Consider the following 14434-nt stretch of genomic DNA (forward strand, 5'->3'; position numbering starts at 1 on the left):
ACTGGTTTCAGTGCTGGGCAATGAGCTATACATGTGTCGTGCCTCATTAGTCTGTAAAGGTGAATGGCCTAGCCAACCCTGAGCTGAAGATTGATAAATGAAGATATACAGGTTTAGACATCCAAAATGCTCATTCCTTTTCATATCCAAACAACACTGTATCCCATTGACTTTCATTGTACTGAAAGAAAAGAAAATTTCAAAATATCTTATTGAAGACCATTCTTTTGTTCCACAGAAGATAGTCCATAATTCATTATAAAGCTTTCTCAAAATCCATGTCTACAGAAATCGTTTCACTTGTAAACGGCACTTGATCTGTGCATACTTCTCTCCTGATTCATATGAGGTGTTTCACTGGAAAAAAACTATATTAAGGATAGAGAATGGTTTGAAGTAAAAAGTCTCTTAATTTTTGGGTGAACAATCCCTTTAAGCAAATTTCTCCTGATGAATGTTTTAATTTCTTTTGTCACCCAGCTAACAAGAATTAGAAAATAATGCTTTCAGAGGGATTACTTTCTTCTCATGGCACTGGATAAAAAAATAATGTAATAAAAAATGCATCAAAGCATCAGATATCTCAAAGCGGGCTGGAGGTCTTTATGTGGTTTCTGTCCAGCTCTTCTCACATAGCCGGGCATATCTGTTTGAAACAGAGTCTGCTCTGGTCACGGCACTTCACACTCGAGGTCGATCTCATTTCTTAGTGCAGGCCAGCGGCCTTTTAGCCAGAAATTAGAGATGTGGGATAAACGATAACACTGTTACTGGATTATGAATTCCCTTGACCGGTGAAGTCATGCATGATATCATAAGGGCTGCACTGTGGATTGATATGGGAAAAACATTTGGGAATGTAAGTTAGAGACCAGCCTCTCCGCTGGGAGTTTTAAATTGCCTTTATGGTAAAATGAAGACTGGGGTTAGTTGTCACACCATTCTCAGAAATGAGTTCTTTGTGTATGTCATAACATTTCTGATTGGTTAAAAAAGTAACAGTAACAAATAAGAATTCATTATATCCCTGAATTCAGATTTTAAACTGTAGAAGCATATTCTGCCCACAGCATCAGCAACTTTTATACACACAAACCAGAGAGAGAGAGAGAGAAAGAAAGAGGAGGGGTGAGTGAAGGAGAAGACATACTGCGGAGTACAGCAGAGGAGAGATGAAGAGAGCTGGAGACGGAGACTAAACCGACACCACAGAGCTGTGAACACACTGGAGCTCATGCACACACGCCGCCTGTGAGTTCAGCTCCACGTCTCTGACACTAAGCAGCTCTGCTGTGGACTTCAACGCTGCATCTGTGATTATTCTGGGCTGGACCCACTTTGGACTGTGTCTTAACATGCTGGGAGTTCAAAGTGATGCTCTGCTGGTTGGCTTGATGGTTTGGATGGGGATCTTATGGGGAGAGATCACAACTCAAGGTAATGTTGATTACTGCACTGATTCATTCAGATGCCCTTGAGTCTTTGATGCACGGACACTGCTGTTTATCAGAAAGAGCCCTGGAAACTTTACCACATACACCTCACTTTTATCACGATTACGCACAGCCTATTTGGTAAAGACTCGTTGCAACACAAGTATTTGAGTTCAGTCACCATGTTGTGACGTGAGGTTTGCGGACAAGATTGCGTGAGAAATACATGCCTGTTTTGATCAGTTTGGCTCGTGCATGCACCGCCAGAATTGTTTTCAAAACAAAAGTGGGGCAGAAATAACGAAGAAGCATGCTTATGTGTGAATCTGCTGCGTAAAAACGCGTGTGGAAAAACAGTATCGCTGCGGGATTCCAACTGACTGTGATTTTATAATGGATCACATGTATAGATGTAATACATAGACATCGTGCTTAACGTTGTAAATCACAATCAGGACTCTTTGGACTTGTGCTTTAACTGAAATGAAAGTGCATGGAATTAAATGAAAATGCATTGGTCTGTTGTCAGCTTTTGTATGTATGTGTGTTTGTGTTTGTCCATTCATAAACAGGCGTCCTTTGAGAGTTTCTGTGCGCAAGATTGATAAAAAATAATAATAATAACAACAACAATTTAAATCTTTTATATATAAATCATGTAGCCTACTCGCATCAGAAACAAGCGCAGTTTGATTTCAGTAAGTGTCACCTCCCCGAAGCAGGAGCACTCACCCTCCCTGACCTGGTGTAATAAAGGCAATGCTGTTGCATTATTCGTGCAGATGCGTGAACGAGAAGTCAAATGACGGTGTTGGTTCATCCTCTGTTTTTCCTCCCCGAGCAGTTCTTTAATCACTTGCGGTTTAAATTTAGCTCAGTTCCACGCGCGTGGGCAACTCCTCTTTAATCGGGACATGCGCGAGTGCATGTGGCTCCTTAACACGATTCTGTCCTCTAGTAAAAACAAAACAAAAAAAAAATTTCCGACAGTGGCTTGTGATGATCTGAAATGAAAAGGAAAAGGCACCTCTCAGCGTTTGGATTATTTTGACCCAGTGTAAATTCCAGCTCCATTTGACGTTTCCAGATTTCTAGGTTAAAGGAACAGAATTGTCCTACACAAGCAACTAAACAATATAGCCTGTATGTTTTTTGCTTTTATAAAACAAATTACGTATTAAAATCAAGTCACGTATGCGTGTTAAACATTGCTTCAAAAATAATTAGCCAACTAAAATAATAGGTTCGCGCATAAATTAGAATGTCTTTAATGCTACAAGCTGTTCTTTGTGTTTTATTATTAGTCGCAATTATTATATCATCAAACCAGATTATCACTGGTCAAACGTCTGTTGATGGTCGCAGACACTGAAATGCTACTACAACTTTATTTATTTATTATTTAGCGTAATTTTAAGTTATTTTTTTACTTAAGGTTTTGATATCTGAGTCTATTTTGTAATTATTCTCTCTATATTCACCGGTTTGACGCATTAAGGTTGTTCGTGCACCTGTTAACGTCGTAGGCGGGCTTTATTCCATTGACCGCGTGATCAGCCAATCACAGCCAAGCGGAGAAACCAGGTACATTTCGCGTTTTACCGCTTGTATTAACGCCTTGTTTAACGATGTAATTAACGAACGAAAATTAGCTCATGAAATTAGAAACTATATATATAGTCGTGAGTAGTGTTACTTAAGAAAAGCGAGTGTCATACCTTGTAATATATTACTTATTTTATTTTTGACTAGTACAGGAAGGCCTAGCAAGCTTAAATTACTGTCTGCGTGAGTGTATCTTTAACGACATAATGTGAGTGTGGTTTGCTACAAACAATACTATTTTACATGTAGTTTACATTCCTCTTGGTATCATGGGAAAGTTTCCACTTCCAGCTTTACATGACCATTACAAGAGATAATTGCACATGCACGAATTAGTAATCGACTACTTTCATGTTAATTCATTTAATATTTTAATAATATTCATGTAATATATAATATTCATGTAATGGCCTGTATTATGTCTCGGGGATATTAACCCATATAATAATAAGTCTTGTGGGTATATATAGTGTTTTTCCTTCTTTTGTAGACTTAAACATTTTAATGTTGTTCTCCATTCCGTTTAGATTGACATCTCTAATGCATTATTCTGGTGTCTGCTCAGAATAGGATGTATAATATAAACACAATGGCAATTTATGGCAAAAAAGCATTTGTTTTGCAACTGTACAGCTATTGAAATTCTAGATTTCCACATTAGCTCCCGAGTCGAAGTGGCATTTGTTTAATTTACAGTAGTTGAAGATATGAGTTGGACTGAATGGAGCATAAGAGCATTACTGTAAATACAATTCCAGTACATTGTTTGTGTTTATAGATGATGAGTTGAAAGTTTCTAGAAACATCTAAAGTGATTAAATGCTTAATATAGAACTGAATTTGTACTGAACCCAGCACTTTCAATAACTAGAAGGGTTAGATTACAAAAGTTATAATATACCTCATGTTAATTTTGTATCACGTCCCATAATAATTGGGTTCTCATTGTTTTGGCGCACACTGTGCTGTTAAAGGGATGTCACTTTGCACTATTTAGTGTTCTTTCATTCATAGAAGAACTGTGCTGGTGGCTCTCTTCCATGCCATTAGAATGAATGGGACCTAGAGCTTTCATGCTTTCAAGCACCATAAGAGCAGTCATAGGACTCATGCTCCTCTTCAGCAGAAGAAAGAGAGTCATACGAGTTTAGAATGAGTAAATGAATGCAATTTCTCATTTGAAACCAGAGAACTATGGCCTGCAAAGTTTTAAGCAAATTCACAGTAGCTCTCCAAAAAATCGAATATACAATTGTGGCGGTGCTGTCAGTATTATTTTCACAGGGCCAGAGCTCTCTAGGTGACAGACTGTCTGTTCTGCACCTTCTGAAACTCATTCATCTAGAATTTGTCCTTCTCTTCCCATCACATCTCTTCCCGTCTTTCACCACAGTTCTCCATAGTTTCTGACACACAAAGCCAAATCAGAATAGAAAGGGCAAGAATGTCCCGCAGGAAATGTCCGGAAACAAGTGTGTGAGATGTGCTCTCAGAAGACTACAGGCACAAATGTGTGGATTTATGGAGACCTGTGGATTGGGTAATTACAAAAACAGTGTCTTTTGACCCATTAACATGTAAATAACTCTTAAAAATAAAGGTTCCAGAAAGGGGATTTCACAGTGAGGTCATAGTAGAACCATTTAGGTTCCCCAAAGAACCTTTCTTATGAGAACCCTTTTCCAGATGGAAAACTTTTGTGCAATGGAACCAGCATAACATATGCCAAAAAAGAAACTTTAATTTGAATGAATGGTTAATTATATCTTGTTATGTTTTTGTTTATCAAGCCTCATTACCATGATTTTTTCTTGCATTGTACACAAGTGATTAATTAAAAGTGAATATTTGTGTAAATATCAGCCAGTGGCATAAAATACCAGCAGTGCAGATGGTAAAAATTAAATCAGTATTTTAAATGAATATTTTAATGTGACTCAAGATGGCACAATACGATTTATTAATACTTCATTTGTCTGATACATTGTTTAAAATGTAATTTAATATTATGAAATAATTAAATTAATATATTCCAAATAGATATTACTTTATACATTCTTTTGAAATTGGGGTCTTACCTTTGTCATTTATTATAAAATATTTGTAATTAATTAAATCAAAGTATAATATAACTAATAAAGTAATGAATTACATTATACATTCATAAGATTATACTTTAACTAAAAAAAAAATTTTTTTTAAATTCAAACATAATTTTTCTAAATAAATTGATTTGAAAAGATGAAAAAATGAAAAAGGCATCCGCTTCATAGAATGACTAATTTGACTGTACCTGTGTGGGTTTGTTGATTCAGGATACGACGGGCTTCTGTCTGGTTCTGAATCCATCACCAGGTGTTTGTTTTGCTAATATCATATTTCCTTTATCGGGTATGAAAACAAACGCTGATGTAGATCCATTGAACGCTGGCATGTTTCGTAAAATATAAGCATTAGGTAATATCTCTAGCATAATTTGTTGGCTGGCATTAGGGTATTATTTCAATTAAGCATGTGGTGTGTTAAAAATGCATCAGAACATGGTGTTGTGTGCAATATCACTGCCATTTTAAAAGCTCTGACAGTAGGGCAGTTTGTGTAATATCTGCTATCCTATAGCTCTATACCGTGGGCTGGTGGCCTGTGTGTGTACAGTGGATCTTGGAAAGTGCTTTCTGTTGTAGTTTCCTCCGAACGAGAGGTTTGCATCTGATGCCCTGGAGGTTTGCTGATGGGAGGGCGACTGACAGCTTCTCTTCAGCGCCTAGAGCCCGACTCAGCAGCTCAGCACCTCTTCATATATTCACATAGTCACTTGGAAGTGGTGAGACTTTCTCGAGTTTTCTTTGAGCAGTGGTGCCCTACAGCATCAGAAAGACAAGAATCACAGCTGTGAGGGAAGGATTGAGGGGAAAGCTTAAAGTAGATGAGATGTGGACAACCTAAAGTTTGTAGTAATCGTTTTAGGAGACGCTTTATGAAATGCCAGCTAATTAAATAGACTGAAGTGCTGGTAAAGACATTTTATTTAATTACAAAAGTTTACCATTTTAAATTAATGCTGTTCTTTTAAACTTTCTATTTAATAAATAATCTGAAAAAAAAGAGATTATGCAGCACAATGTTTTCAACATTAATAATAATAATATGAAATGCAAAAAGAATAAATAAAATGCAATTTAAATGTTAAAATATATTCCAAGAGAAATTAGATCAGATAAATGCAGTCTTGGTGAGCATCAGAGACTTTACATTTATTATTCTAATGTAACACATTATTTTAACACAAACTATTTTAATACTTATATTAATTAATGTATTATTTTCACATTTATATGGAACTCATTCTTTTAGCTGTCTTGGAACAGTGTGTTATTACAAGTTTAAGGATTTAATATTTATCTCCCTCAACTTCAGCTGAGATATTATGTGGTAGCTTCCAAAACAGTGTTACATTTATCATTTATCTTAGTCTTTGACAAACAACTTACAGATGAAAAAAAAATTGAATTTTGTACAGACAAACGCTGCTCTATTCTAGTTTCAGGTTCAACCCCCCTGGAGCAATCTGTGTTTTGCTGAAGGCAAAAATGTGGACGCTTTTCTACTTGCTGGGCTCTACCCATCAACCTATTGGTCAGCAGTTCTGAGCCTTTGGCATTTACACTCGCTTATCAGGTTGGCAGTATTTACAAAAAGGTGGCAGAACCTGTCAAACGAACAGACAAATTAAGGGCCTTTTTAAGATTTCCTGATGGAAACAGTTTAGTGTAAACATCCTGACACAAGAGTTTCACAGCTGAGCATCTGTTGCCTTGGGGTGTTAATGAAATGATCAGGCAGTGTTAATCAGCCCTGACTGATTGCATTGGTTGAGTGAATCCGACAAAACTGATGAATGGCCTAAAGGATCGGCTCATCTTGACCATGCCCTGAAAAGAGAATATATTAGTGCATGTTTTGTGTTTAGTGCATTAAATGCACTAAAAATGTTAACTCTAGCATGCAGAACACTCATAAAAGAATATGAGAAGGAAAGTATATGTGCATGATTTTGATTAGGTAAAGTTAACATGAAATTGATTTTGTAATAAATAAAAGGATTCAATGCAAATGCAGTGCAGAACATCATTCACATTGGGTTGCAACCATTTCACATGTTTTTATTGTCATTTTTTAATCAGAACAGATTTGGAGAAATTTGTGATTACATCATTTGCTCACCAATGGATGCTCTGCAGTGAATGGGTGCCGTCAGAATGAGAGTCCAAACAGCTGTTAAAAACAACACAATAATCCACAGCACTCCAGTCCATCAGTTAATGTCTTGTGAAGTGAAAGGCTGCATGTTTGTAAGAAACAAAACTATCCTTAAGTCATTTTAAATTGTGGCAAAATTCAAGTCCACAATAACACTTCCTTAAATATCTAATGATGGCGCTTTTGGTTTCACAAGATGTTAACTGATGGACTTGAGTGGTGTGTATTTTTTGTGGACTATTGTGATGTTTTTTATCAGCTGTTTCGACACTAATTCTGACGGCACCCATTCACTGCAGAGGCTCCATTGCTGAGAGAGTGATGTAATGCTACATTTCTCCAATTGTTGTGTCTTGTTTTTGGTTTCCCTGATTTCATGTTCTCTGCTGTTAAAAGAAAAGGCAATAAACTTACATTTACTGTAATTGAATTGTGCAATAACTTTAAAACTGGAGAATAAGGCTCATCGAGCATCTAATTATTTACTGTTGCCAACAGAAGTATTTTAAAGAGATTAAAAAGCAGGATATAGTTGAGGAATAGAACACAACCCCACATAATCAACGTGGCTACAGCTGTAATGAAGCACGTGAATGAGCGATTCAGAACGTCAGCGCTGAACTTTGAAGATGCTTCATGATGAATCAGTGGCTCTGAATATGACGGTGTCACTTCAGCCAGATGGAACGGTTGGTACAAAGTATGCACCATCTGTCAGGCGCATGACACCTCAATTTCCGCGGAGCATTTTACATGCTTAATATTTCAGCTTCCCTTTTCTTCAAAGCGGTGGCTGACAGGTAGCATGTTTTGAAACGTCCCAACCTGTTTTTCTGATTTGAGAGCTGCTTGCAAGCGACTGCCTTCACCTGAGCCCGAGCGCATTTAGCACATCGAGACGAGGCGAGAAATGCAGTCAAAGCATTGCCATCAGCTCCCCCGTCACCACAGTGACATTTGAGAGCGAGTGTTTGCCTTAACGTTTTAGCTCGATGTTTTACACACCGGCTTCAGCTGTCGGGTTTGTTCATCCTGTGCTCGTCAGCCTCTAATGCAGACGGACAGTCCCAGCAGGTGGAGAGAGTCGATTCAGTGCTGAAACTTCATTTTAGTACTATTATGGAAATGACTTTTTGGGGGCATGAAGACAGCTTTAGAAAGAGCCTCTGAAATAATGTAATTTCAGACGTTTAGAACCGATTCATTTCTGAATATGATAAGGTCTCATGCCTGCTGCTTTTTAGATGGAATTAGATGGAGCTTTAATTCCCCTAAAACATACTGTGGTTGGTACCATGGTGCTTTTCAAACATACCAGTGTACTTGCTAATTATTAATATGGCATGGTATTTATATTCATAAAACCATGTTACTGCCATTTTCCCTTAAAGTAAAAGATACTATGGTATAGTGATTGTATCAGGTAAAAATATCATGTTATTTACATTGTACTGCAAGGTATTTCATGTCTAAAAAGAGTATTACCCAAAAACATACCATGGTATTTTAGAAGTGTAAGATGTTACTGCCATGTTACTTTGGAAATCTTTAATGGTATACTTGGAAGTTATGGTAAATGTTTTAAAGTACCGTAGTATTAGCATCTGATATAGTCTCTGTGCCATGGCACCACAAGTTCTTAACAGCATTTTTTCTAAGGCCATAACCATAAAATTGTCATAATTGGTGTATACAAAGATAATGGTACTGCAATGGATCCATATCAAAAGCATGGCATGGTAAATATTCATAAACCATTGTATTTTTACTTTAAAAGTGGTATAGTGATGGTGAAAATACAATGAATGTGCCACAATATATAGACTATGGTATTTTAAGTATTTACAAGGTAACATGGAAAACGTATTATCTGGTATAATATTGTGATACTTGATACTCATAATTTCATGATCCAAAATACTTAAAAGAATACAGCGATATTTCCATGATAAACATTTTTTTTTTTAAGTATGGCAATATCATGCTGCTTTACTGTTGGTGTGTGATGTAAAGCTTCCCGATGGCTGTGTTAAAATGGGTGGCCGGGTGTTTTCTGCCTGTTTTAGTCTCGGCTGCGGTCGGATCCAGGCCTTTTGAGCGTGTGAATGAGCGATCGGTTGGAGGGTTCTTGGCAGGGCTGCACACTTTAGTGCCTCTCTGTGGGCAACAGTCATTGAAACACCACTCACACTCCAGACTGCATCCCGTTCATGCATGGAGAACAAGATGGAGGAGTCAAGGCACGGAGAAGAGGAAAAAAAAAAAAAAAAACTCCCTTTTTTCCCCATCTTGCATCCATCAAGCTTATGAAACCTCCTCACTGTCACAAGATCTGTTTGTTGATGACAAGCACTTTGATTTTTAGACGTACGGCAGGTTTCCTCTGGGTAGCATAAAGCATAAATAAATCAACAAATAAATGTTTTAAAGGACAGCTGCATTAATTGTAAATGGAGAGGGCTTTTAAGATAGGTTGTCATGGTGATAGGAATATCAACACAGGAAATCTTTAGGGAAAACAAGAGTGGAATTCAGATCAATTCAATTCTGTTTTATTAGTAGAGCACTTTTTCTATTCAATTTGGTCCAAAGTAGCTTTACAAAGAAAAGTACGCAGTGAATAAGCCAAATGTGACAATGCCATGGAAAAAAACTCTTAGAGATATTCAGGTTAGATGGGAAAGAAATCTCAAAGGCCGGGTTGGCTTTGGCTTGGCATACTAATTACCATTTATGAGAGTAAGTAGTATGCATACAATTACTGTTATTAATGTGTATATGTTAAAATGCAATTTATTCCTTTTTATGCAAAGCTGTATTTTCAGCATAATTATTCCAGTCTTCTGTGTCACATGATCCTTCAGAAATCATTTTAATGTGCTTGATTTACTGTGCAAAAAAAAAAAGAAAAGAAAAAGAAACCCATTTCTTATAATCATCAGTGTTGAAAACATTTGTACTGCTTCATATTTTTCGTGGAAGCCTTAATATCAGGATTGTTTGATGAATAGAAAGTTTAAAAGAGCAGCATTTTTTTTTTTAGATATATAAATATTTGTAACATTTTAAATGCATTTACTCTTTTGATCAACTTAATAAGTCCTTGCTGAAAAAAAGCATTAATTTCTTAAAATCTTACTTACCCCAAAATGTTTGAGCAGTAGGTCTAGTTTACTGCAAAGAAGTGGTAGTATGATAGTCCGCTGAACATAGTCGTTTGTGAGGAATCTGTGTGTTTTTGTAGACGAATACTCAGAGAGATATTGTTCTATCACTCTTCTTGATCTTTTTGATCCCTGTCTACACTTTGTAAGTTAAATGAAGGCAGGACAGGGAGAATGGAGAGGATTCGTCCCTTTGATGTATTGTCACCCTTTGTTCTCCAGAGAAGTGGTTAATCACACTCGTTGTATTATAAAAAATGATATTCGTTTCACCTTACCTTTGAGGAACACAGTGTCCCAAAATAACATAAATAAAACCAAAGCAAATGTCAGAATGTTGAGGGAGGAGTGCTGAGATTAAAGGCAGAGGACATAGAGAAGGATGGAGGGATACATGTGTGAGAGAAGGATGGAGGGAGATACATGTGTGAGAGGAGAGAGAGGAGTAGGACAGCTGCCTGTGCAGACGACGCACACCTGTGCAGCTGCTCAGAGACGCTTGAATGACGAGCTTGCAGAAGATGCCATCTGCCTCGCCATCCTGGAGGGAATCCAATAGATTCAGGGCCCTAGAACATCCAAGAATGGATGGGATCCCTGTAAAGGCACCATGGAGACGATGAGATGGTTTTATGTTCTGATGAAGGGGGTGGAATTATTCGATGTTAAAATAATTTCACCTGTCCTAGTTTAATATGCTGAAACAATTTGTAAGAAAAATCCTTAAAAAAAAGGAAGAATGTCCTGTTAGAAAAATATTATGTTTATGGGCATTTCCCAGTGCAGTGTGTAAAACAAAATATGGGTAAAACACTAGTTGAAAATGTGCTAATATAAGCACAGTACTTTGGCCTGTATTTTTACACACTTTTCTTAGAGTGTAAATTGTGGTAAATCACAAAACCTATCTAAATGTAGCCCCCCACATTTGACCTCTAGTATGAAACAGGGTTTTTGAATCGTCGCTTGAATTGAGAATGCTTTTTGAGTTCCAATTTCTGAAATTAAAGTGTATTTGAATTGAGGTTGCAAACAGAATCCAGAATTGCAATTTGAATTAATTATAATTCAAATAATTTTAAGAATTTCTAAGAAATTCATATAGCTGTAATTTAAATGTAAAAAAAATGTCAACACTAATGTTGGCTTGACAAGCCTTGTTTAAACATTTTCAAAAAAGAAAAATCCCTGAAGAAAGATAGATTGATAGATAGATAGCTTCAAATCTGAATTTTACATTACAATGTAAAATAAATAAATAAATAAAAAATAGCTATACTTATTATTATTGAAGATTATTGCAATATGTTTTAAAAGAAAATACCATTTCAGATTTTCTTCTTCAGAATAACGTGTTAATTTAATTAAACTTTCAGGGTTTTTTTGTGATTGTTCATGAAATTTGTAAAGAAAAAAAAAAGTAGTATAAATTGAAACATACTGTTTTCCTGCTTCAGATTTATAAAATTTAACATTTTATTTTTTTTTATATGCCATTTAACTCAGAATGTTATATCTGAATAGGAAAGATGTTTACACAATGTTTAAAACTACACACTTTACCTCTAAGTCATTTAAAATAAGCTTATTAAATGTCAAGATTTGACCATGTTGACACTAAGTCTTTCAGCCATCTTATTACAGACGCAAGTTGATTTATGCTGAAAAGCTTTAAATGCTGGATGAACTTGCCATCTGTACTGGTTTAGGATTGACAGCTCTTATTTTCCACGTCGATGGACGACTGAGTCAATAGAGCTGTGCAGTCACCAGGCGTTAGTCCAAGACTCTTGATGTAATTTGTACATGCTTACAGACTCGCAGCAGATGATAAGGATGTTGGTGGTTTATTACTGTGTCCGTGGTGCATTGGACAGCATTTTAGACAGAGATAATATGTCATGTGGCTTGTCCCAATGCAATCGATGGCTGCTCCAGTTTAGCGTTGGATCTGGAGGGCTCGACTGACCCAATGGGGGCATGTTGCAACTGTCCCGAGACATCGACCCAGTGTCTGCACTGCTCTCATTGGCTTCCACTGGAAAAATAATCATTATTTCTGGTTCTTGCTCTTCTTTGTCTCTTTTCCTGTGATGTGACTTTCCAGTAATAGCTGCTGTAACTGGCATCGAGCTCAGGACCGAGCGCCACAGCTAATGAGGCAGGTGTTCAAATTAGTGAGCCGGGCCAGCAATCCCGTGGGAAAATGGCTGCCGTCATGAAGATGTGGGGAATGAGAATTTAGATTAATTAATGCTGGAATGTGAGCTAGAGTCAATAGTTCAGATATAATTAATATGCAGCCCTGCTAAGGTATTGTTTGGAAAAATATTATGTTGTAGTGGTTGCCAAGGCATGACTGTAAGGTGTGCTTATTGGTTCTAGCAAGGTGCTGTATGGTGGGTGATTGGAAGGGTGTCATTTGCTAGACTCTCGCTGCATTCGAAATCAAATATTTCCATACTCTATAGTAAATGCAAAAAGCAGTATGCCCAAAGAGTAGTATGTCCAAATTCCAAATTCATAGTATTCAAAAAAAACGGTAGGCGAAAAGTAGCTTGATGACCTTATACTTCAGCGCATTCGATGGACATTTTACTATCCCATGATGATATGGGAGAGGATTTATGAATGGCAGTGAAGCAGCACAACTGATGCTGTTAGTAATTCACTTGACAGTAACAACACTGTGTTTGTAGTGCATCAGAAATTCATTCATACTACCTATATTTATACTATATAGAAAGTAGTGTCAAAATAAGTTCAAATCCAAATGTAGTGCCTACTCAGGCAGTATGTGATTTTAGACACACCGTCTTTGATATAATATCAACTGATCTCTAGATTTGACTTGTGTTCATGCTGAAATATTCTCTACCATTCAAAAGTTCAGGGTTAGTATTTTATTTATTTATTTATTTATTTAGAAATTATATCTGGCGAGGCACTTAATTTCTGTTCTCATTTTAGTTGTAGGTAAAGTTTTGGTATTTTTTTGCCATTTTTATTTAATTATTTTACTTATTTTTTTATTTTTTGTTTATTGTAAAAAGTGGTGGTTTCCGCAAGCCTTTAAGTGTTTTCCTTATATATATCCAATCATTTATATTTAGTATATATTTATTTAAAATTATTTATTTATAATCAAATAATATATGTATATTATTTAGTAAAGTATAAAAGATTTCAGTTTCAAGTAAATACTGTTCTTTTGAACTTTATATTCATGTTTGTCATTAGTGTTTTTAATGCCACAAACTTTGCATCTGTTTTTATATATCCACATTTGAATAATTTCTATTCATTTAACTAATTGTTTGTTATAAGTAATATAATATATATGTAGTATTTGTGTAGTATTTAGCTAAAGTAAGAAGTTATGCACTCAATGAACTAGCATTTTCTTAGCAATTCAGTAATTTATATAATAATATGACTTGGATACCTGGACAATTTTCAATCTGGTTTCCGACCGCATCACAGCACAGAGACAGCACTCTTTAAGATAATAACTCTCAAATGGTTCAGGTCATACTTAGAAGGGAGAGGTTATTATGTGAGTATAGGAGAGCATAAGTCTAAGTGGACGTCCATGACATGCGGAGTCCCACAAGGCTCAATCCTTGCACCGCTCTTGTTTAGCCTGTATATGCTCCCACTTAGTCAAATAATGAGAAAGAACCAAATTGCCTTTCACAGCTATGCTGATGATACCCAGATTTATCTAGCCTTATCTCCAAATGACTACAGCCTCATTGACTCCCTCTGCCAATGTATTGATGAAATTAACAGTTGGATGTCCCACAACTTTCTTCAGTTAAACAAGGAGACAACTGAAGTCACTGCATTTGGAAACAAATATGAAGTTTTCAAGATGAATGCATACCTTGACTCTAGGGGTCAAACAACTACAAATCAAGTCAGGAATCTTCAATGGTTCTGGAGACAGGCCTTAGTTTCAGTAGTCATGTC

The 14434-nt window shown here is 36.4% G+C and overlaps 1 protein-coding gene across 1 annotated transcript in view; it reads left to right on the forward strand.

The window, feature by feature from the left end:
* The first annotated feature begins 1123 nt into the window (after nt 1-1123).
* Nucleotides 1124-14434, forward strand: part of LOC128020760 (seizure 6-like protein) — a 44778-nt gene continuing 31467 nt past the window's right edge. The window contains exon 1 of the mRNA XM_052607403.1: nt 1124-1437. Within this exon, the coding sequence (XP_052463363.1) occupies nt 1356-1437 (82 nt within the window). The 5' untranslated portion in view covers nt 1124-1355. The remainder of the gene's footprint in view (nt 1438-14434) is intronic.

The sequence above is a fragment of the Carassius gibelio genome, chromosome A10, assembly GCF_023724105.1.
Source record: "Carassius gibelio isolate Cgi1373 ecotype wild population from Czech Republic chromosome A10, carGib1.2-hapl.c, whole genome shotgun sequence".
Taxonomy (NCBI): Eukaryota; Metazoa; Chordata; class Actinopteri; order Cypriniformes; family Cyprinidae; genus Carassius; species Carassius gibelio.